The sequence below is a fragment of the Eulemur rufifrons genome, chromosome 7, assembly GCF_041146395.1.
Source record: "Eulemur rufifrons isolate Redbay chromosome 7, OSU_ERuf_1, whole genome shotgun sequence".
NCBI classification, from domain to species: Eukaryota; Metazoa; Chordata; class Mammalia; order Primates; family Lemuridae; genus Eulemur; species Eulemur rufifrons.
Genome location: NC_090989.1, coordinates 2,388,004 through 2,411,391, shown reverse-complemented (window position 1 = coordinate 2,411,391; position 23,388 = coordinate 2,388,004). Strand labels below are relative to the sequence as shown.

General features: G+C 44.0%; 1 protein-coding gene across 2 annotated transcripts in view; it reads left to right on the top strand.

The window, feature by feature from the left end:
* The first annotated feature begins 478 nt into the window (after positions 1 to 478).
* The window catches only part of TRAPPC10 (trafficking protein particle complex subunit 10), an 80,838-nt gene continuing 57,928 nt past the window's right edge, over positions 479 to 23,388 (top strand). The window contains exons 1-3 of one of the 2 annotated variants that reach the window (XM_069474912.1): positions 479 to 689; positions 17,785 to 17,866; positions 22,357 to 22,492. In XM_069474912.1, the coding sequence (XP_069331013.1) occupies positions 623 to 689; positions 17,785 to 17,866; positions 22,357 to 22,492 (285 nt within the window). In that variant the 5' untranslated portion in view covers positions 479 to 622. Of the gene's footprint in view, positions 690 to 17,784; positions 17,867 to 22,356; positions 22,493 to 23,388 lie in introns of those variants that run through there. The other variant, XM_069474913.1, reaches the window with a different exon arrangement.

Below are 23,388 nucleotides of genomic sequence, written 5' to 3'. Positions count from 1 at the left end.
TGCGCAAAGTGTGCACCGCTTCCCAGAGTGGAAGCCCCGCGCGGGGTGCGGGGCCGCGTGGGTGCGGGGCGCGGGCGGGGCCGGAGGAGCACGGCAGAGGGCGGCTCGGCCACGGAAGCACCCGGGACCGTGCGGTCTGCCCGCGGGGAGCCCCGCCGGCCGCAGCCAGAGGCCCCTCACCGCGCTCCGCCCTGCAGCCGCGGCCGCTCTCCTCACGCAGCGTCATGGCCAGCGCAGGCCCATCGTCCTGCCAGGCCCCGGGTTCGGCCCAGTGACCTCGCGCACCCACGGCGGGCCCGCTTCTCTCCCGCGTGGAGCGGCGGGCGCCCCGTTTCCGTCGCCGCACAAGCGGAGGGAAGGCCCTCCCCTTTCAGCCTCGCGCGCTCCGGAAGTGGTCATGCGGCGGCGCCGAGACCGGAAGTGGATGCGGCGGACGGCAGCAGGCGGCGGCGGCGGCAACGGTGGCGGCGGCGCGGCCGGCTCAGGAGCTGCCTCGCGCGGCTGGGCTGGCGTCGCTGTCACGGCCGGCGGCGCCGCTCAGGGTCGGGCTCGGGCTGGGCCCGGCGCGGCCTCGGGGCTGCCCATGGGGCGCGAGGGGCCAGGCCGGTGACCCCGGACGCCAATGGACGCCCCTGAGGAGCCACTGCCGCCGGTGATCTACACCATGGAGAACAAGCCCATCGTCACCTGTGAGTGCCGGCCTGGGCGGGCGCGGCGGCCGCTGGGGCGGGCCGGGCCCCGGCCTCTCGGTCTCCGATCTTTTGGGCCCCGGGCCCCGCCGGCGCGCTCTGGCCGGCCGCTTCCTGGAGGTGTGGCTGGGGCGGCGGCTGCGGCGGGGCCCTCCGGCCCCGGGGTCGTCCTCCCGGCCGGCTGCAGTTGGGCAGAACCCGCCGGACTCCGCCCAGGCCGAGCCGCGCGCCCCGAGACCGGGGCCCGTCTTTTCCCACGGGCAGCTCTCTCCGCGGGAAGGTATTAGGGGCTCTTGGTTGCGGGCGTTGACCAAGTAGGAACAGGTTTGTTCTTGGGTGTTTCGGGTCATGGTCAGCGCCGCCCCAGCACGGGAATAGAGCTCGGACTGCGACTTGGGGCTTTTCGCTCTTTGGCTCATTGAATCTTCTCCGCAGTTCCCTCGGACGGTTTTATGGAGGAGAAAATCGCAGTTCAAGGGGGTGGGTGAGCTGCTCACCGTTTACAGTCCACTGGCGAGTGCACGCTCTGGACAACTAGACTAGTGCCTCTTTGGGTGTCACTTTCCCCCCATTTAGTGCAAATGAGCTATTTTTCTGTTACAGAAAAAATTTACCCTAATTTTTGCAAGTGTAACTTTAGAATCATACTTTTAAAAACTTGTGGGAAGTGTGGAAATGTTGGCTAGCATTTTGATGTCTTGCAGAGAGGTATTTGAAACAGGATTTTTGCCCTTTGGCAATGTTGTGTCTTTTCATGAGTTTATGCAGTTTATTGTTTCCCAGTTGTCTTTCATGCTTTGAAAGGAAGCATTCTCTTTCTATTGCAAAATCTGGGTGCCTAGGCCAGAGTAGACCATTCTATATGTCTTGAGCACTCTCTTCTTTTTCTGTTTCTTTTTTTCTTCCTGATTATGGGCATGCTCTTTTTATGCTCCCTCCAGTCAGATTCCTGAAAAATTTTATATTTAAGGTTGAAATTTGTTGCTTCATCTTTAGATGACAGACTTTCTTAGGGAAGTGGGCTGTATCTCGCTTACATAAGTTGGGAGACTTGCATAGTTCAGCAATAGCTGTTTTTTTTTTTTTTTTTTTTCCTCAGAATATTTATCATCTGAAAATCTTTCCCAACTCTGCACCTTCAGTCCCAGAGGACAGGTGTGGGTAGAGCTGGTCTGAAGGCCCTGCAATTCCCAGGTGCTTTCTTAATTCTCAGGGAAGATGAAGACATTCTCTGTTCATGTTAGGTTTCAGTGTCTTCCAAAATCATGAATTTTTTTCTCCCAAAGTGCTGTGCACGTTATGAGTGCTGGATGAATATTTATTACATGTATGGGCATCTACATATCTAATTATAGCTCCTACCTCTTAGTTTACTTACCTTTCAATAACAGTATCATTCCATAGGCATTATGTGAAATACCTTTCTGAAGGGAAAGTTGTTTTTTTTTTTTTGAGACAGAGTCTCACTCTGTTGCCCAGACTAGAGTGCCGTGGCGTCAGCCTAGCTCACAGCAACCTCAAGCTCCTGGGCTCAAGCAATCCTACTGCCTCAGCCTCCCGATTAGCTGGGACCACAGGCATGTGCCACCATGCTCGGCTAATTTTTTCTATATATTTTTAGTTGTCCAGTTAATTTCTTTCTATTTTTAGTAGAGATGGGGGTCTTGCTCTTGCTCAGGCTGGTCTCGAACTCCTGATCCGCCTGCCTGGGCCTCTGAAAGTGTTAGGATTATGGGCGTGAGCCACCGTGTCCGGCCTGAAGGGAAAGTTTTGAAAGCTCTATTGGATTCAATGTAACTAAAGGAGTAAAATTTGTTTTCTTGATAGAAATACATGTTTAAAGTTAATTTCACACATGCATATGTGGTTGACAGCTAAAGGGTGCAGGTACTTTTCCTACAGATTTACTGGAAGGTCATGTATTGGTGGAGATTTTTCCTGTGTTTAAAGCAGCATGGTGAATGTTACCTGCACTGATGGTATCACCGTCTTGGAAGGTATAACCTTTCTTCATTGGAGTCTCAGAAAAGAAAGTGGCTTCAGTAAACTTTCAGAGAAAAGTTAGCTTGAAAAACAAAAAAGATCACTTTAAAAGTAAAAATTTTTTTTGACTTTTAGAAGAGCTGACTTCCTAGTTCATACTTGAAATTGCATTTTGGTATATCTGGGACTGAAGCTTTGGGAAGCACTTGCCGTGGTTTCACTTCATACCTTTATCTTGTCCTTTCTTTCAGTTGCACAAGTTTTGAAAGGAGAAGCTATATAAGTAAGCAGTGCAGACAAGGGTAGGAAAATTGCTTTAAAAAAAATCTGCCCATAGGCTGATTAACTCTTCAAAACTTTTTAGTAGTTACCTGAATAGGCAACATTTTTGTTTTCAAAAGTTTGTTTACATCTCACTTGAAACATTACTTCAGATCTGTGTTCCTCTTAAAATGAAAGCAAAGTTTATGCTTGTTATCAATTTTTTTCGTAAAATTTTTAACATTGTACTTTAGTGGAAATGAATTTTGCTTAGACTTTTCTGGGAAGTATATGGAATGTAACTGGTTCAGATAAACTTAAGGACTGTTTGTGTGTCATAAAAAGAATGAAAAATTTCCAGACATTGGGGATAAATAGAATAGATCATCGAAAACTTTGCTGAATTATTTTAATAATATTTTGAAGCTCCCTAAACGTTTTAATAGACTTTAGTCCATAATTAAACTCCTGCCTAACTGCCTCTGTTGAAGAGGGACTACATCAGTAGGAGATCTGCTTAAACCCAAAACTAGTTAAAGCTTGTAAATACTGAAGAGTGTGTCTGAAATGTACGGGGATATCAGCTGAACAGTTAGTGAAACAAATACTTTGATGAGGTTAGGTAATGAATCAAATCATAGTAATTTGGATACCTGTAATATAATTTATTAATCATGAAAAATGTCCAGTGAAACTGAAACAAATCCAGCATATCCGTTTTATCTGAATTTAAGTTTTAGCTTAGTGTTTCCCCCCACCCAGCCACAGGGTCATGTCTCTGTTTAAGCATAAAGACTTATGTTTCTGACCCAGGGGTGTGTTGGGAAACACATGTTCTTTTTCTAGCTGTCTCATTCAGTGGACAAAGTTAATGTAATTTCACTGATTGTGGCTTTTCTTTGTTGACTGTTCAGCATTACGCCTAAAATAGCACATAACTGTCGACTTGGAATTGTATAGTATCTGAAAATAATAGTACTTTCCCAGATAATCTGTTTTCATTAGTCACATCTTATATTGCCTGTTTCATTTTTCTGAATCTCTGTATTTGGGGTTCTAGGTCTGACGTTATAAACTTTGAAAGGGGAATAAAGGCCACAGAAACTAGCAGATCCATGATGGCTTTGTACCTGGTTGGACTTTGGGTTTTTCCCCTGTTGGTTAAAGTTTTTAAATTTGCACATCATGGTTTTCCACCAAGCCTGAAGGTATGGCTTGTGATTTAACTATCATCAGTTTCATTAGTAGAAAAGTAAAATTTAAATATCTTTTTAAATAGATAAACATAAAATGCAGGTTTTAGTCCATGTTGAATTCTCAAGCCAATATCAAACCAGTGATTGAGAAGTGGGAGAAACATTTTTCCTTAGGAACCTCAGTTCTAGAGAGAGAGAGAGAGAGAGAGTTTCTTTTTTCCCTAGCCTCCCAAGTAGCTGGGACTACAGGTATGTGCCACCACATCTGGCTAATTTTTTATTTTATTTTTTGTAGAGATGAGGTCTCCCTGTGTTGCCCAGGCTGGTCTTGAATTGGCCTCAAGTGATCCTCCTGCCTCGACCTCCCAAAGTTATAGGCATGAGCCACCATGCCCGGCCCAACAGAGCATATTTTTTTTAACTTGCTTTATATGTCATTTCCACCTGAGCATGGTTAAAAACATTCATGTCTTGTATGCGTGACCTTGGGTGTTATGTACCCTCACTGGCCCTCAGCTGTGAAACAGGGTTAGAGTCCTGATCTCATATGGTTGATGAGGGTTTATGAGAGTGAATGTGCATAAAGTGATCAGAAAAGTGCTGGGAATATAGTCAGTGTGCAAAAAATTGTTTTCTCTATTCATACTGCCTGGTTTTTTCATGACACCCCTAGGCTTAAAGAAATACCTAATAATTCCATTTATTAAGTAGTTGGGTCCCAATAATTTATCAAGTATTATGTCCTAACAGTAGTTGTTTGAGAAAAATAATACACCTAAATTGGAAGAAAAAATATTTATATCATTTTTAGATAACCACAGTGATGTACTGATGGGATAGTTGTGCCTGTTGGGTGCTGCATGACTTCTCTAACCTGGGAATCAGATTGAACACTGCTACCCTCATATAGTGTGTGTGTGTGTGTGGTACTTGCCTTTCATCAGAACAGCCACCCTGTTTTGCGATGATAGTGACATCATTGAAAGACATGTAGCTCAATCTGTTGAAACTGTGAAAACCTCAAGTGTGGTCTGTACATCCCAAGCATTGCTGTTTCCCTCGTGAAGTTATCTGTTGGTGCCTCTCTGACTCTGCCTTAGTACTCTGGGAAGCCTGGTATCACAGTTTGGGAATCCAGGCTACTAGCATTATTGGACCAATTCTAGGGTGGATTTGAACTGATAATTACTAGTGAAAAGCTTCCTTTTCTATTCAGCTCACATGCCTAATATACAAGATGTGTTTCTTAGGAGTTTCTAGTAAAGTGAATTCTGGTTTATGCAAATGAAATCGAAGGGCCTGACTTTTTTTTTTTTTTTTTTTTTTTGGAGTCAGAGTCTCACTCTGTTGCCCAGGCTAGGCCTAGCTCACAGCAACCTCAAACTCCTGGACTCAAGCGATCCTCCTGCCTCAGCCTCCCAAGCAGCTGGGACTATAGGCATGCGCCACCATGCCTGGCTAATTTTTTTACGTGTGTGTGTGTGTGTGTGTGTGTGTATATATATTTTAGTTGCCTGGCTAATTTCTATTTTTTTAGTAGAGACAGGGTCTTGCTCTTGCTGAGGCTGGTCTCGAACTCCTGACCTCAAGGGTTGCTCCTGCCTCGGCCTCCCAGAGTGTGAGGATTACAGGTGTGAGCCACTACACTACGCCTGGCCCTGATTTTTTTTTTTTAAAGTATTGATGAATCTCTGAAATAAGCAAGCGTGATGGGTATAACACATGAGCTGGTCTTTCCTTAGAAAGGAGTTTTTTTTTCTTTACCGTGTTTCCTCCAGAGGCCTGGTAGTGACATGATTCTGCAGTCCATCCAGGGAGAGACAAGAAAGGATGAAGTTGGTTGTCTTCCAGTGGAAATGCAATTGACTGACTTAAGGATTTTTTGTGCTAGAAAAGCTTTTTGCCAGTTGACAGAATGTCTTCATGCAAATCGCATGACTTAGTGTGTAAGTATGTGGTTGCGTGAGGAATCACAGTCTGATCTCCAAGGGCTGCCTTTCCTGTCCCCACACTCTGGAGTTAGGGAGCGGGAGTGGGGAAGACTGCACTGTTAGATAGTCCCAGACATCCCTGCGTGGTACTGGCCTCTGTGCTGTGTTTGCCTCCCAGCCTCCCGTGGCTTTCTCTCCTGTCTGTCCTCCCTCTGTCCTCATCAGATCTTTCCTCTGTGTCTGCTCTTAACATTTATTTTAAATATAGTCACAATATTTTGGTCTTATAGAATATTTGTTTTAAAATCAATAATCAATAACTTGGGGTCATTTGTGACTCCTTTTTTTCCGTCTCACAACTGACATTTAGTCCATCAGTAAATATCTTTACCTTTGAAATATATCTGGAATCCCGCTATGTATAGGGCCTGCCTGAGTAATCTGAGATGATCACATCTTGAGCTCCTGAACTTAATTACATCTACAAACACCCTTTTTGCAAGTAAGGTCACATTCACAGGTTCTGAGGCTTAGGATGTGGACATATGTTTTGGGGGGGGGGACACCATTCCCCCCAAAAGTATCTGTGTTATATGCCGAGTGCATATTGGCCAGCATTCATCATGTGTCTTTGGTTTCGTATCTTCCATCTTTGGAGGTTTGTCCTCCCTCTACTCCTGAGGAAGGGAGTGTTTTCTTGGCATCTGGGCTTTTGGGTTCTAGATGTGGGCACAAGGTGGGGTGGTCTCTTCTTAGAAAAAGATGAACCTCTTCTGCTCTCTTTTTCTCCCTTATTTTTTTTTTTTTCCATCTCGGGTGATAAACGCCTTACATATCTTTCTGGACATATATGACATGATGTTTCATTTCTGAATATTATTTTAGGCCCTTGTTTGCAAAATTTAAAAAAAAGTAGAGAAATGATAGAGAAACTGACAATAGGTTTAGACCTTGGTTTTACCAGAAACTGTTGTATATTTGGAAATTTTTCTTTGTCTTTTTTTGGAGATAGAGTCTCACTCTGTTGCCTGGGCTAGAATGCAGTGGCCTCATCCAGCTCACTGCAACCTGAAACTCCAGGGCTCAAGTGATCCTCCTGCCTTAGCCTCCCAAGTAGCTGGGACTACAGGCACATGCCACTACACCAGCTAATTTTTCTCTTTTTTTGACAGAGACAAGGTCTCACTCTGTTGCTTAGGCTGGTCTTGAACTCCTGGCCTCAAGTGGTGCTCCCACTTTGGCCTCCCAAAGTGCTGGGATTATAGATGTGAGCCACTATGGCCTCAGTTTTTCTTATTTTAACTGAGATCAGTTAGCATTTAGAAGTCTGCATAAATTTCAGAACTGAAATTTTAGGTAGAGCCTTGGAACTGACAACAACCCGTCTGGGTAGTAATTTTAACTAAATCTATAGCATGGCAGTTGTGGGCACTTCTAGTTCACCTGGATAGCTAGTGATGAGAAGGGCCATCGGAGGTCATTTTGAAGTTGAAGAGCTGAGGGCCAGTTGTGCTGTGCCTGACCGTGGTCGTCATTGCTGTTGAGTAGGGCATCCTGGGCCAGTGTCAAGATGTCTGATTCCTCCTCTGTCGCCGGGCTCTACCAAGTACTTAGGGAGTCACACGCCATCTGCTCACATGGAAGGGGGGAGGTTTGTCCCTAAAATTATCTTTCAGAGAAAGCCTTTGCCATAGAGTTAAATAAAATAAAGATGTTACTTTCCTTTACTTCAGCATTCTAAGAACTAAGCAACACACTAGGAATTTTTAGTACAATCTTATTCATTCCAAAATTAAATTCATATTCTGAGAACTTGATATCCAGCACTGTCATCACTTCCACTGTAGGATATCCTGACCTTTGGGGTTCCTGGGTTTAGTGTAGAGTACGGAGGAGCTGGGCTATATTCATCAGTCCGCAAATGCTGACTGAGCTGCTGTTCCACGCTGGGCACTGCTGTAGGGGCTTGGGTTACATCAGCAAAGATCCCCTAAGAGCTACGTTGTCTATAGGAGATAGGCACTATGCATAAATAATAAATCATACGATATGTTAGGCGATGAGTGCTATGGAAAAAAAGAAAAGGATAAGGGAAATGGGAGAATTTTAACAATTCAAATTTTTTAACGTGGAAACTTGCAATATGTGCAGAAGTAGAATAATATAAAAAAAACCCTACAGACCTTTCACCTAACTTCAGCAATTGGGTGAATTGCCCAGTCTTGTTTCTCTACACCCCTCATTCTCCCCAATCTTATATTATTTTGGAGCAAATCTCAGGCATTATATAATTTATCTCTAAATGTATGTTATGGACTGAACGTTTGTGTCCCCTCCAAAATCATATGTTGAAGCCCTGACTCCCAATGTGATGGTGTTGGGAGGTGGGGCCTTTGGGAAGTAATTAGGGTTAGATTAGGTCAGGAGGGTGGGCCTGTCAGAATGGAGTTACTGGCTTTATAGGAAGAGAGCGGACCCCACCTTTGTACCAAGGAAAGGCCACGTGAGGATAATAGCAAGAAGGCGGCCATCTGCAATCCAGGAAGCAGGCCCTCACCAGAAACTGCATCTGCTGACAACTGGATCTTGGGCATCCCAGCCTCCAGAGCTCTGAGAAAATAAATTTCTATTGTTTAAGCCACCCATTCTATGGTATTTTTTAAAATCATACCTAAAACTATTTCTTACTGTCAAATACTCAGTGCATAAATTTCCTATATGTCTTAAATGTATTTTTCCAAAAAACAAACAAAAAAAAAAAACAGTTGAACTAGCATCTAAATAAAGTTTTTAGATAAGTTGTGTAAATCTCTCTTAAAATCTTCATTTCCCCTCCATCTCCCTTTTCTTTCTTGTAATTTATTGACAAACCCAGCTTGTTTGTCCTGAAGAGGTGCCACTATCTACACTTTGGTAGCTAAAGCAGGAGACAAAGTCGGCTTCAAGTTGGATTTATTTTTTGCAATACTGTTTCGTAGGTGGTGGGTGTTCTTTCTTTAGCAGACGCATAATGTCTGATTGTCTCTCTTTTGCAGTGTTAGCAGCCATTGACTTTCATATCACCAATTCCCTAAAAGTTACAAAAGGGTGATATTCTCACTTCGCCAGTTCTTTTTCATTTATTAGCTGAAATATTTCTTTAAAGAGCGTGTGCATATATATATGTACACACACACGTACGTACATGTATGTATAATAATTGGCTGCCCAGTGGCATAGCAAAGCATTGAGTGCTTGCTTCTTTCCCTTTACAATAACTGGTTTCAAAACGAATTGTTTACTAGCGTTCTTTGATGGTGATCAATTAACTTTTTTAAAACATTATCTTTATTAACTTAATTATTATGAACATAGTTGGTATGTTTCAGTCCATTGAAGCTGTTGCCTCATTGATGTGCAAATTGTTCCATCTTTGGCCAAGAAGAACCTCTTTCTAGTTGGCTTCTAAGATATAGGAATCTTTGTTAGGTTCTTTACTAATCCAGCATGACAAGATGTTCTGGGCTCATTTTGTACATTTCCTGTCCCTGATCCGCAGTCGGCTGTTTGTCCTCGGAGCCCTGATTCCTTTTAGTGAACAGTGGGATGTCAAGACTGTCGTCTGCAGCTTGGGCTTCTAGTTGCTGCCAGGCATTTTCAGTGGACAGAGCTAGGAATTGGGCTTCCCCGTTCTCATGGGTACTTGGGGACTTTACAGTTAGGGGTTCTCAAGCTTGTGCTGCATCATAGTCACCTGGAGGGCTTGTTAAAGCAGATGGCCTGATCCCACCCTAGAGTTGCTGAATGAGCATATCGGGGTGGGACCTGAGAATTAGCATTTCTAACAAGTGCCCAGGTGATGCTAATGCTGCCAGGTCCAGGGGACCCCTGAGTAGAGTGTCATTTATTTCATCCTTCATTACACATAGTCTCTGAATAACACCGTTAACTCTACCTGCAGCAATAGGACTAGTGAACACACACTTAAAACTTTTTTTAAGCAGTTTTTGTGGCATTTGTATATATCCCACTAGCAATGAACAGTCACGTTACTGTAGTTTTAAAGTCACTTGTCATAGTTTCTCTCTCTTGGGTTATACCACAGATATGTGGTATGTGTACATTTAAGTTCCTTTGTTTTATTTTTCCTGATATTTTTAGAGAAAACCTTTTAAAAATTTAATTTTGTGCTATAATTATATAAAATATTTGCTTCCAAAATAAAATTTACAAAATGAGGTACATTTAAAGAAATCTAGCATGTGTTCTGTTCTATATACCCTAACCCTTCCTTTATTTAAGTATTCTGTTACAAATTTTTGTGGTTTATCCTTCCACATAAAAAGGGAAATATTTATATTTCCTTTTCTTAAATGAGAGATTGCCAACTACATACATTTTTCCCACCTGGCTTTTTCCCCTACACTCCACCCTTTAGAAGTATACAGATATCTTTTTCATTCCTTTTTTTTTGGAGACAGAATCTCACCGTATCCCCCTGGCTAGAGTGCCGTGGTATCATCACAGCTCACTGCAGCCTCCAACTCCTGGGCTCAAGTGATCCTCCTGCCTCAGCCTCCCCAGTAGCATGTGCCACTTGCATCTGGCTAGTTTTTCTATTTTTGGTAGAGACAGGGGCTGGCTCTTGCTTAGGCTGGTCTCAAACTCCTGGCCTCAAGCGATCCTCCTACCTTGGCCTCCCAGAGTGTGAGGATTACAGGTGTGAGCCACCTTTTCTCATTCCTTATTACACTTGTGTAGTACTCCGTTATGCAGATGTCCCGTGATTTATTCTGCTAATCCCCCAGTGGTGGAATTTGAGTTGTTTTTGTCTTTTGCTTTTTCCAATAGTTCTGCCTCGAATAATCTGTCTTTTAACCTTGCTGGTGTATCTGTTGGGAGGATTGCTAGAGCTGTGGTAAATGCTTATGTAATTTTGTTAGATGTTGCCAAATTCCCCTCCTTAATGGTTGCGTCATTTGGAAACTGCAGTTAGGCCTCTTGGAGAAGGTGATCCTTGAACAAAGGCTTTAAGTAGGTGAAGGGGAAATCTGGGGAAATAGCAGTCTGGGAACTCTGTGTCCAAAGCCCCAAGACAAGGGCATGCCAGGAGCAGTCAGGGTCTCTGTCTTCTTTTTGTTTTGAGCAATGGGGTCTTGCTCCGTCACCCAGGCTGGAGGTGCAGTGGCACGATCATAGCTCACTGCAGGTTTGACCTCCTAAGCTCAGGTGATCCTCCGGCCTCAGCCTCCTGAGTAGCTGGGCCTACAGACATATGCCAACATGCCTGGCTGTCTTTTTAACTTTTAACTATGGTACTATGATTCAAACTTATACAATAATTCTCTGTTTTCTTTATTTTAAAAATATATAAACTGTTAAAGGTTGATTCTTGAGTATTCTTCTATTTTGCTACAGTTATCCAATCTTTTCCTTTTTAAACTCTTCATTAAGTCTGGTCTCTGAGGACTAGAGAAGGTGACTTGTCTCCCTGGTTAGAGGAGTTCATTCAGGCCTGTGAACATCCTTGGCATGTGTGTTCAATTGTCTTTTAAGTTAAAACAGGAAAAGATTTTGGGACCTTATATCTTTTTTTTTTTTTTTTTTTTGAGACAGAGTCTTGCTCTGTTGCCCAGGCTAGAGTGCTGTGGCGTCAGCCTAGCTCACAGCAACCTCAAACTCCTGGGCTCAAGCAATCCTCCTGCCTCAGCCTCCCGAGTAGCTGGGACTACAGCCATGTGCCACCATGCCCTGCTAATTTTTTCTATACATTTTTAGTTGTCCAGCTAATTTCTTTCTGTTTTTAGTAGAGACGGGGTCTCGCTGTTGCTCAAGCTGGTCTCGAACTCCTGAGCTCAAACGATCCGCCCGCCTCGGCCTCCCAAGTGCTAGGATTACAGGCGTGAGCCACCGCGCCCGGCCAGGGACCTTATATCTCGTGACTAGTCTGTGTGTATCGGTTGTGGTTCCTTTTCTGCAAACTTACACAGTATAAAACTTGAACACTAATATATTATTTTTCTTTTGGTTATACCTCCTGGGGGCAGTAGTTGTTATACAGATTGGGTGCTGGGAGAGAGTGTGTGTGCTTATGTGTGAGGATTTGGAAGAGGACAGGTGGAGACCACGGAGAGGACCCAGAGGAAGCTAGATGGAGTTGGTGTAATGTAAAGCCAGTGGTGAAACGGCAGGGTTTACTGAGCTGGGATTTAAAAGCGATGTCGTTTGGCAGACCTGACAGAGGAGATCAGTGACAGCTGACAACCAGATGGAGGTGATCCCCATCGTGTCCACTGTAGGAGTGACTTCCTTGAACTTGGCCTTTAGATTTCTTGAAACTTTGAGGTTCAGAGCTGTGGGAGTGTCATTTGCTTTACTTCTCAAATGCGTGCCTTCTAATAAAGGAAGGACTATGTTTATTCATGGAAGTGGGGAGTCAGTTGCCTGGTCACTGTAGGGGGTTGGACTGAACCTTCTTTCTACCTACGGAGTCTAGATACCGTCTGCATCCTTTGTTGTGCTTTCTCATTGACCGTCTCTCCCTGCCCCAGCCCCAAATATGGAAGATGCTCAGGAGGGTTTCCTTGCTTCACGATCAGGAATTCCTATGAAAGAGCTCCCAGTTTCAAGCATTAATTTTCATTACTGCATTGACGTTATCCATGAATTATAGCAAATCTACTTTATGCAGTATTGAACAGGCTGAGATGACTTCCCAGTTTGTGACCTTGGATGTTTTTATCGTCCGTTTGACAGTCTTGAAAGTCTGTTTCACCAAAAGCTGTTGAGGAGAAATAATTAATGTGCAGTCTATGGGCAACCTTAGACTTAGGCTGACAGACAATACCCTCTGTAACACATTGTTTTCAAGCATGAATGAACTGCCTAATGGGGGATTGCGGCTTTCTTTTTGTTAACAGTATGCTCAAAGAATGGCTATTTCTGCAAATTTTTCTACAAAGCAAATCTTAGATAAATTATATATTTCCTTTGACTTTTTTGTTCCAAAACAGGATCATAGACTCTTGCTTGGAGGGGCCTTAAAGTTAGGTCATCTCTAGGTGCTAGTCCAGTCACTCCCCTGCTTTTTCAAGTCTCTCTGGGGTCCCAGCTGGGAGATCATCCAGCCCCTGGTTGGGAGCCTCGACGCGGGACGCTTGCTGGTGCTGCCCCCATGCAGGTTCTTGCTGGGACCGGAGCACTTGTGTTGGACTAAGATCCGTCCTGCTGTCTTTCCCACCCATCAGTGCTCCTAAGCCTACGAGCCCCACGGAATAAATCTAACCTTTTAAAATTAAGACTTAGTGCATTAGCTGAAAACAGCTGTCTTGTTAACGGGCTGAAATACTCCAGATGTCTTCAACAATTTAAGATAAAGTGAGAGATATATTTTATTGATAAAGTTACTATTTCCTTTTACTAAAATCATACTAAAGAATTTGAAGAAAAATTATACTGTGTCAGAGAATCAAATATTTAGAATCTTTGAGTAATATTTTTTACCCATCATAAATCTCCAAATAAAAATACTGATCTTGAAAATACATGGTATCAAGTATTTCAGAAAGCTATACACACAGGTACGAATTGAACATTTTCTTTTTCTTTGGTACTCTCCCATGGTTATAATTTTCCTGATCCTTTATACTTCTGTAAGTAAGACCTTTACACAGCTTTGTATGTTTAAGAATTGGTACACTGGAAAGCAGATGACAGAAACGTTCACTCTGTCTGCAGAAGGTCTTCTAGAACCTGTATTTTCAGCCAGTCGTCGTCAATATAACTGCCTAAGATTAAGTAGTAAACTTAATCACATGAAGAAATTGAAAGCAGCACAGAGCAGTAGCAAAGAATTGAGTTCAAAGCCTGGCTGCTTGGGTTCGAATCCCAGCTGTGGCCCCCATCAGCTGCTTGCCTTCGGACCAACTAGGGGACTTCTCAGTGCGTTGGTTTCCATGTGAAGGTTCAGTGAGTTTGTGGAAAGTGCTTAGGGCATGCAGACCCGGTGCTGTCTGTATAGGGGCAGTAAACAGATGGCCCTTCTGACTTCTGTTAGCCAGCAGCTTCTCTGTCTGCTCGCATCCCAATGGGATGCTATTAGGAGGCGGGGCCTTTGGGAGGTGATTTGGTCATGTGGTCAGAACCCCCACGAAAGAGATTAGTGTCCTTATAAAAGAGGGCCCCTGAGAGCTCTCTCACCCCTTCCACCATGTGAGGGCACAGCAAGAACAAGGCGCTAAATCTGCTGCTGCCTTGATCTCGGGCTTCCAGCCTCCAGAACTGAGAGATACACGGCTGCTGTTTATGAGCCGCCTAGTCTGTGGCATTTTGTTACAGCAGCCCTGACTGACGCTCGGACATTGAGTTTGTTTTGAAATTTACTAAATCACTGAATCATCTTTTAAAATTCTTTTCCCCCCATGTTTAATTAGTTCTTATCTGCTTTGAACATAAAAAGGTTTAAATTACACAATTAATACATGAATATGAGTTTGGAAAAAATCTCAGGGGATGCAATAATAATGGTAATTCAGGAAATAGTGAAGGCCTGTGTGAGTCATCTGACTGCATATTACAGAAAATTCAATTACTTACATCTAGCATAAATAATAAAAAACTGCTTGGTTCATGTCAGACCCCAGGCCTCTGCTTCTCCTTCTCGAGGATTCTCTGGGCTGGGCTTTCCTCAGCCTGGGGCTTGTCCAGCGGTTCCGGCAGCGGTTAGATGGTGAGTGCCCACATCTCTCTGCACATGCTGCCGCTAGAGCTTTCCCTGCGCACGGCTTCCCTGCACGTCTCTGCTCCCTGTGCTCCCTGCCCCATCCGCCCTCAGTCTCTGTGTCTCCCCTACGTAGCCAGGAGCCCTGCCCTGGTGGTGGGTGTGGAGACACATACGGGGAGAGAGGTTTTTGTTAATGGCATTGTGTTTCGGATTACTCTTGTCAATTGTTTTGATAAGTCTCTCCTTCCTCACCAAAGAAAGAAATCATAGTTGTTGAAATAGTCGGAGTTGACTCTTAATAAACAGCAATTTTCTGAACAAGAGTCTCTTAACACAGGCACATCAATCTTAAGCCTCATATTTGCTTTTTTTTAATTTTAACTTTATTTTTATTTATATTAATCAACAAAATAATTTTTGCGAGACCAGCCATATTGGCAGGATGACGCTTCCAGCCCCATTTTTGCTCTTAGTAGCTATTTTATGAACAGGTGAATCCTTACTGGTTTTGCTCACGCCTCTTTACCCATGGGGTTAAAATGAAAAATCAGCCTGGAAGTTGCTCTTACAGTTCAGCCCTCACAGTTCTAATGACTTTTCTACTTAGTGGTTGGATTATATCGGGAAACTGCAGAGTTTATGTTGTTAATTTAATTACCTATCACTTGAACCTAGATTGAATTCTTCTGGGGTTTTATACTTAAGCTCTGCCCCATCTTTTATGTGCTGATTCTCTATACCCCATTTTCAGAGTACCTCTAATTTTCATAAAACTGGATGTAAAGATTTAAGAATATACTAATTAATAATGGCTATGTATTCTGAGAAAATTATGGTGGCTTTTCTTCACATGCTTATTCAATCAATGTAGAGCACCTATAGGTTAGAAGAATTTGGCCTTCAAATCTAAACTGGGGGTACCAGGGCTGCCATAACAAAATACCACAGACTGGTGGCTTAGCAGACATTTATTGTCTCACGGTTCTGGAGACTGAAGGTCCAGGATGAAGCTCTCGGCTTCATAAACTAAACCTGGTTTCTCCTGAGTCCTCTCTCCTTGGCTCGTCTTCTCTCTCTCTCTCTCCACGTGGCGCTTCCGCACCCCTGTCGTCTGTTCACGTTTCCTCTTATGAGCACACCCATCACATGGGATTAGGCCCACCCTAAAGACCTCGTTTTAACTTAGTTACCTTATTAACTAAAGACCTTATCATCTTCAAATACAGGTATGTTCTGAGTACGGGGGATAGGGCTTCATCGTATGGATTTGAGGGGTCGGGGATACAAATCAGCCCATAACAGGTGCTGAGGCCAGCTGGGCACAGGCTAAATCCCCAGTCACATCAGGTGACATCTTTGCCCTTGGCAGATGTGCTGACTGACCCGTCATCTTTCAGACTAACACAGGTTAAAAGTTCAGTCCCTGATGGAACGTGGGAGAAGGGCGAACTCTGTAGTCTCCTTTTGGATTGGGCTTACTGTAGGCAGGATTCCTGGGGGAGATAAGGTTGGAGGGGAACTTGTGCACTTATGGGAACTTTATTGCAAGGACAGAGAGTGAGAGAGAGTGTGTAGTTTTACGTAGAAAACCAAGTGAAGGAGGAGAAAGCCTCCATTTAGTTGGCTCACTTTCCACTTAGCAAAGAGCAGTGATTTTTTATACATTAATCTTGGAACCTTTCAATGAGGCATCAGAAATTGGCGAAGATAAGAAACCTGAAGCTAACTGAAGGTTTTTTATTTTATTGATTTTTAAGATGACTACCAAATAAAGGAGCAAGGTGAAAAGTGATAAGTTAAAACATAAAAATTGTATTTATCTAACAGAAATATAGTACAAGTAACCCTTTTTAAGTACTATGTGTCAGGCCTTGTCCCAGGCAATTTATGTGCATTGGCTCGTTTAATCCTCACCATAGCCCTGTTGAGGAGTGGTGTTCTTATTTTCCCATTTCACGTGTGCTGCCCGAGGCCCAGGAAGGGTGCGTGGTCTCCCTGGCATAGTTAGCTGGTGAGGGGTGGCCTGGAGACCGGGACTTGGGCAGTCAGACTCCCAGGCCCCGCCCACCCACCGCGCCATCTGTCCAGAAATGGCATTGCTCTCCGCAGTGACTTGACATTATGTGAATTTTGGAGGTTTTATTTTTAGGTTCATGATAGCAAAATAAGCAAGTGTGTTAATGGCCCACATCAATTCCCAGTGATTTCTTAAAGATCAATATAAAAGCAATTTGGAAAATGGTTTTGCTTAAAGTAAGAGGATCCTCTGAGTATAAGAATTTTAGTCATCTATATTAAAGGGTTCTTATTAGCTTAAGTATAATACAGTTATACTATCATTTTATGAAAACTAAGTGGATTTTTCATTTCTGTTAAAGCTAGGATAAAAGAGCTGAATTAACAACCAAGTGTGCAGCGTAAAGTTAGACACAGCTGGGTGGGTGACTAGTATCTGCCACTAGCCAGCTTGGTGCTCCGAACACGTTGACCTCTCAAGCCTTACTTTCTGTCTGTCAATCGGGGTTATGTTTGCGCTTTTCCTTCCAGGAGTTCTGGTGAAGACTAAATGGCATTTGGGTGGACACTGAGTTTATTTTGGTGAAGCCGTTTATGGTCACTGCTCTGGGTTCCTTTTCTGCATGGGGCTTTTGGGCTGTTCTCTTGAAGTTGGAGAAGCAGTGGCCATAGAGCACAGCGAAACTGGCTGCGATTGAGCTGGCTCCGTCCCTCCTTAGCTCTGTGTCCAGGGCAAGTGACTCACCTCTTCTGGCCCTTACTCTCCCCCTGGGAAAGTTACACGCACCTCGTGCAGGCATCGTGAGGGCTAAGTTCTCTCTTCCAGGCCTGGCACTGGGTTTTCTTGAGACTAGGCATTTAAAGGTACAAAACGATCTTGTGATGTCATTTTATTAATATTAAATGTAAAATTACCTGAAAATACCAATTTTATAAACTTTAGAGCCTGTCTTGCCTGTATTCACCTAAAAATATGATAACTGAATTTCTCTTTATTCCCTTTGTAGGTGCTGGAGATCAGAATTTATTCACCTCTGTTTACCCAACGCTTTCCCAGCAGCTTCCGAGAGAACCAATGGAATGGAGGAGGTACGGTGTGTTTGTTTTTTGGCTGAATCCCCCTCTTCATTTGTGAGACATTTATGTGAGTTAGTGAAGTAGCACAAGTTAAAAGCCCAAATTCTAAAGTCTGTTGTAAAGAAACAGAATGGCTTCATATAACTGTGGGTCTTATTCTTTACGGGATAGGATGATTTTCTTAATGAGATGTCAGGGGTAAAAACAAGACAGTTCTTTGGAGTTAAAGACTTACTTTTATAGGAATGACCTATGACTCTTCATGGTTAGTCAGAATGTCTTAGAGGCACAGGCAATTTACAGAGGAGACAGGGACTCACTTAGATTCTACCTAAAGCAGAGATGTGGGCTTGTGTCTACCTTCTGACAAGAGCCCCCTTCCTCGCTGAGCTCCTGTGCACTTTTATTAAGGATGGAAAGGCATACGGAAAGGTATTACTTAAAAATTAGAAGAGAAGCCAGATCTGCCATTCGAGTGGCTCTATTGTGTGTGTATGATTGGTCATTTGTCATTGACTGGGAATCATCTTCTTGGAAAACTTATTTCTGGTAAGAGCAAATAATATTTGTGGAAAATGTTTGGATTTTGTCTTTTCAATACAAGTAATCTGATTTTACCCAGGGTGCATACACAGCATACTCTGTTGTTATTCTTGTGCATGTGGTTCGGATTCTTGTAGCGTCATTCCTTTCTGGCCACCAGGTTGTGCCCTGGTAACGTCAGGAGTTAATGTGGCTTTATAGGGGTGACTTACCCAGGCTCTCTAGTGAAGATAGACACACAGATAGTGTCTTACAAAGTATGCATTTAGCTACTAATATTTGATATAAAGAGTATACAGAGGGTAAGAGAAAGATTGCTCAACATATGAGGAGGTCCAGTGCTGTGAAGGAGAGAAAATATTAATAAGTTTAGCAAATAAAGGCGTTCCATACCTGAAGAAGTGGAGTAATCTATAAAGGATTTTAACTAAGTATATATTATTTAAACATTCAGAAAGATGAAAGAAGAAAAATGTGTCCATGAAACAAGAGAGAGGGGGTTATGAGAAAAAAGCTGAAACAAACTATGTAGATTTATCTCTTCACTTTTCTGAAACCCTGCTGAATGGATCAAATAAATAGTAAGCAAATAAATGGACTGGAAAAAAATGGACCAAATAAATACTAAACAACAGGATATAAAGGACTAAAAAGGCATAAATATGCAAGGACAGAGGCAGGGAGAGGCGACAGTAGCAGCCAGGAGAGGTGGGTGTGTGGGAGAAGGAAGACAGGTGGAGGGATTAGGGACGAGAGCCGAGAAGTCAACCCCACGTGTCCGCAGAGGTGGCTCCATGAGAGCAGGCGAGTCCCTGACAGGTGAAGAAGGGCAGACCTTGGGAGGCCGGGATGAGAGCAGGGTTGGGGAGGCTCGGCAGAGTGTGGACAGGGGCGGTTGGACTCAGCCCCACTCCCATCTGTAGTGAAGTGATTGCTCTCGCCCCCCTCTGCAGGAGCCTTGGGAGGCACTGCAGAAGTGCCCTTCTAAAGCCAGCAAGTCTGAGTTCTGGACAGGGCAAGCTCAGGTCCAAGAACTCTGTAGCTATATCCATGCTTCCTAGGCAAAAGAGTAGAGAATTCATCTCAGGAAATTGGATAGCCCCAGAAAAAAGACTGCGTGTTCTCCTTTTCGGAAATGACAGGGGATCTGTACTGTCAAACTTAGGAAAGGGATGCGTCATCCTAGGGCAGATACGTCCACCTGAAACCTCAGGATGTGGCCTTATTGGAATAAGGGTCTTTGCAGATATGGTTAAGATAAGGATGTCAATATGAGATCATCCTGGATTAGGGTGGACCCTAGATCCAATAACACATGTCCTTATGAGAGACAGAAGAGCAGATACAGAGACACACAGAGGAGAAGGCCATGCGAAGATGGAGGCAGAGATTAGAGTGCTGCAGCCACGAGCCAAGGAAGACCAAGGGCTGCCAGCTGCCACCAGGAGCTGGGAGAGAGGCAAGGCAGCCCCCACAGAGCTGCTGGAAGGAACCAACCCTGCTGACACATTGATTCCAAATTCCTGGCCTCTTGAAGTGTGAGAGGGTGAACTGCTGTTGTTTTAAGCCTCTAGGTTTGTGGTCATTTGTTGTAGCAGCTCTAGGAAACTGATACAGGAGGGGTGATAGAGAAGGATGGGGCAGGCACCTGCTGATGCGGGGTGTTAGGGTTTGAATGTATCCCCCAAAAGTTCATGTGTTGGAAACGTAATCCCTCCGCCAACATCAATGGATTGATGTCACTGTTATGGGGAGTGGCTTTGTCACAAAAGTGAGCTCTCTCTGGCTCTCTGGCTCTTGCCTTCTTGCCAGGTGGTGCGCTCTGCCATGTTATAGTGCAGCAGGAAGGCCCTTCCCGGGTACTGGCACCTTGATATGAGGCTTCCCGGCCTCTGCACTGTGAGCTGAATAAACTGTTGTTTATAAATTATCTGGTCTGTGATATTCTGTTACAGCATCCGAAAACAGAGTAGGACATGGGTGTAGCGGGGGGTGTGTGTGCGCGGGTGAGAAAAGCTTTTTAGTACTATTTGATGTTTTAAAGTATGTCTACATTAGCTTGATAAAAAGTGAAAACTAAAATTGATTAGATCTTAGAAATGAAAAAATATTGAAACAGAAACTTTACCAGCTGCACTGACCAGCTGTGTGGTTGAAGAGCAGATCAGTGCATTGGAAGGTTGAGCTGAGCAGCTCAGGAGACCAACGCCAAGCGTGGGAGAAGGCGTGGAGGAAAAGCGGAGGCGTGGTCCACACGCCAGGCCTTTCAGAAGGAGGCAGTGGAGAGCGTGGCGTGCAGGCGGCAGCTGAAGAGCTGCTGTCGGGGTTTCCCGGATGTGAGTCCAGGTACTGCGTGGGCCCACTCGATGCCAAGCAGAACGGAAGGAAGGCAAAGCAAACCGAAACCAGGCCAAGGAATCAGAAAAGGAAGAAGAACCACATGTATAGTTTCTGATACACCATTTAAAATGCAACATAAAAGACAACTTTTAAAAACAGTCTTCTCACAGTGCTGAGGGAAAATACCTTTGAACCTAGAATTCTTTATTATTCACGTTGCTGCTCAAGAGGGAAGACTGAGTCAGCATCTCCCACCCTGAGGGCCTTGCCTGAGACACGGATGCTGAGAAAGTTTGTTCCTCAGAGGCCTTGGGGAGGCCACCTGGGGCACAGGATGGCTGGGCCTGCTTAGTCACTCTGGCTGCAAAAAGCCACGTGTGTCTACCCCTGGGTGCCTTTTGAATATTATTTTCACGGCTTGCCACGACATGGAGATATTTGGGAAGCACTGCAGTAAGTAAAAACATTTTCAGACATCCATGAGATCAGAAACCGTACCACCCTTCTGAAATAATGAACGGATGTAGCCCAACAAGAAGAAAAATGAACCCAGAAATCGCAGGGTGAAAGAAGCAACTGCCAGCAAACAAGTCATAAAAATATTTTGTGTGAGTTAAGGTATCAGTCCTTTAAACAGTGAAAAATCTAAAATTTCAGATGTGTGGGAAGGAGATCAGAGAAAAGTGGGCACAGACTTTAACTTTAGTTTTTGAAAACAAACTTAGTTTTGTGCATACTAAGAATCAAAATGAAACCAACAGTAGAATAGAAATAGACGATTGAACTTTCAAACTGGCATAGAAAAAAAAAAAATGGAAAAAGACAACTTGGTTAATCTCACAAAGGACAGGAAAGAACAGCCTGCACACAGAAAATACAAAGGTTCTAGCACAAGCAGAATCACTTGAAATATGGCTGGTTTTAATTTATTAAACACAGAGCATCCTTAGATTGGATACAGATACGCAAACTCTAGCTGTCGATGCTTAAAGAAGACACAGCTGCTAGAGAGGACAGTGAAGGTGTGGTGACAAGGTCCGTGTGGCGTGGTTGATTTCAGAGGTGTAGTAGAGCAGCGGCCGTGTCCTCTGACAGCCCTAGATGAGATGCATGTCGCTTGTGGGATTTCTCTATGGGTTCGTTTTTCTTGAGTGGAGGAAAAAGCGGAGGTTTGTACCTCTGTTTTATTGTGCTCGACAACTAAAAATCTGTTCTCTTTCACCAAATGATTTTGTTTCTTGGATAATACAGGTTGTCCCAAAAGTGTCAGTGCACTTTAAAACTTTAATAACTTAAAACTGCATTTTGGACACGTGGGACACACTTTTTGTCTTTTGTAGTGACTTACAGGTTGAGTTACACTGCGAGTAAAGCTCATTGTTCTCGGAAGTCTGCAGTGGCCCTGGTTAAACTGAGTACTCGGATGAACGTATTACAGTGCCTTTATCCTTGAGTAAAATGAAAGATTTTACAGAGCGGGAGCTTTGACATGTCCACGTGAACTGTGTTTAAAGTAATCCATAGAGTGTTTTTGGGCGGAATATTATAGTTATAATTCAGGGTTAATGTTATGTATACTTCTGAATTTTTCTCAGTGATGTTTAAAAAATTGTTTATAGGTCCTATGGCCGGGCTCCAAAGATGATTCACCTAGAGTCTAACTTTGTTCAGTTCAAAGAGGAGCTGCTGCCCAAAGAAGGAAACAAAGCTCTGCTCACTTTCCCCTTCCTTCATATTTATTGGACAGAATGCTGTGTAAGTATTCGCTTACGGGGGAAAAGGAAAGTGTGTTGGAATATGGTTAAAAATTCATGGGTTCAGGTTTTGTTAAGACAGCTATAATTTTTCAGATTTCCTGTTTAGTGTCCTCTTCATTCCTCAGCCAACGGGTGGCTCTGTCGTGGCACGGTTCTGCTCTGGTCCAGCGAGTTGCACTCACGGTCCTCACCGAGGATAAGTGCGTTTCCCGTGTTTTGAGTCTTGTGAGCGTCTCCCTGTACGCCCGTGGCTGCTGGGTTTAGTCAGTTTTAACGGTTTAGTCTTTACTTTCAGTTTTGTTTTCATGACACCCGTATTCCCCCTCACGCCCCGTATCGTGCGCGATGGTCTGTGCTGTCTCCTCTGTGCGGTTGTGAGCCCGCAGGGGCCGGCCGCTGTCACAGCGCGCCTCGGGGAGCGCGTGGACCTGCCTGCTGCCGGCGTGGCAGCCTCGCCCGTGTTTCCCACTGGTGTATTCGTGAACCCAGAAAGCAGCTTTTCATTCTTGGCAGAAATTTTCTGTCATGAAATACTAGAAAATTCTGTGAGTCGTTTCTTCCTGTGTATTTTGACTCTATTAAGGCAGGCATTTAGCACCATACAAAGCATGTAAGTCATTACACACTGTGACGTTTTAGCCTAAATCTGAGGATACAGGGGTAGTTTTTTTGTGACTTTCATGAGACAGGTCTCTGGAAGCCTGTGCTTGTTTTTCCTCAGACTTCACCCCGTGTATCCTTCCTCTTTGCTGATTTTGTTCTGTGTCCTTTCCCAGGGGAGTCACACAGGATGGCTTTATTCACCAATGCGTGTGATAACCGTGAGGTGTTTTCTATCAGCGAAGCTTAGTGGAGACTCGTCGCTCTGGGTTTTTATTGAGGCTGGTCACGTAG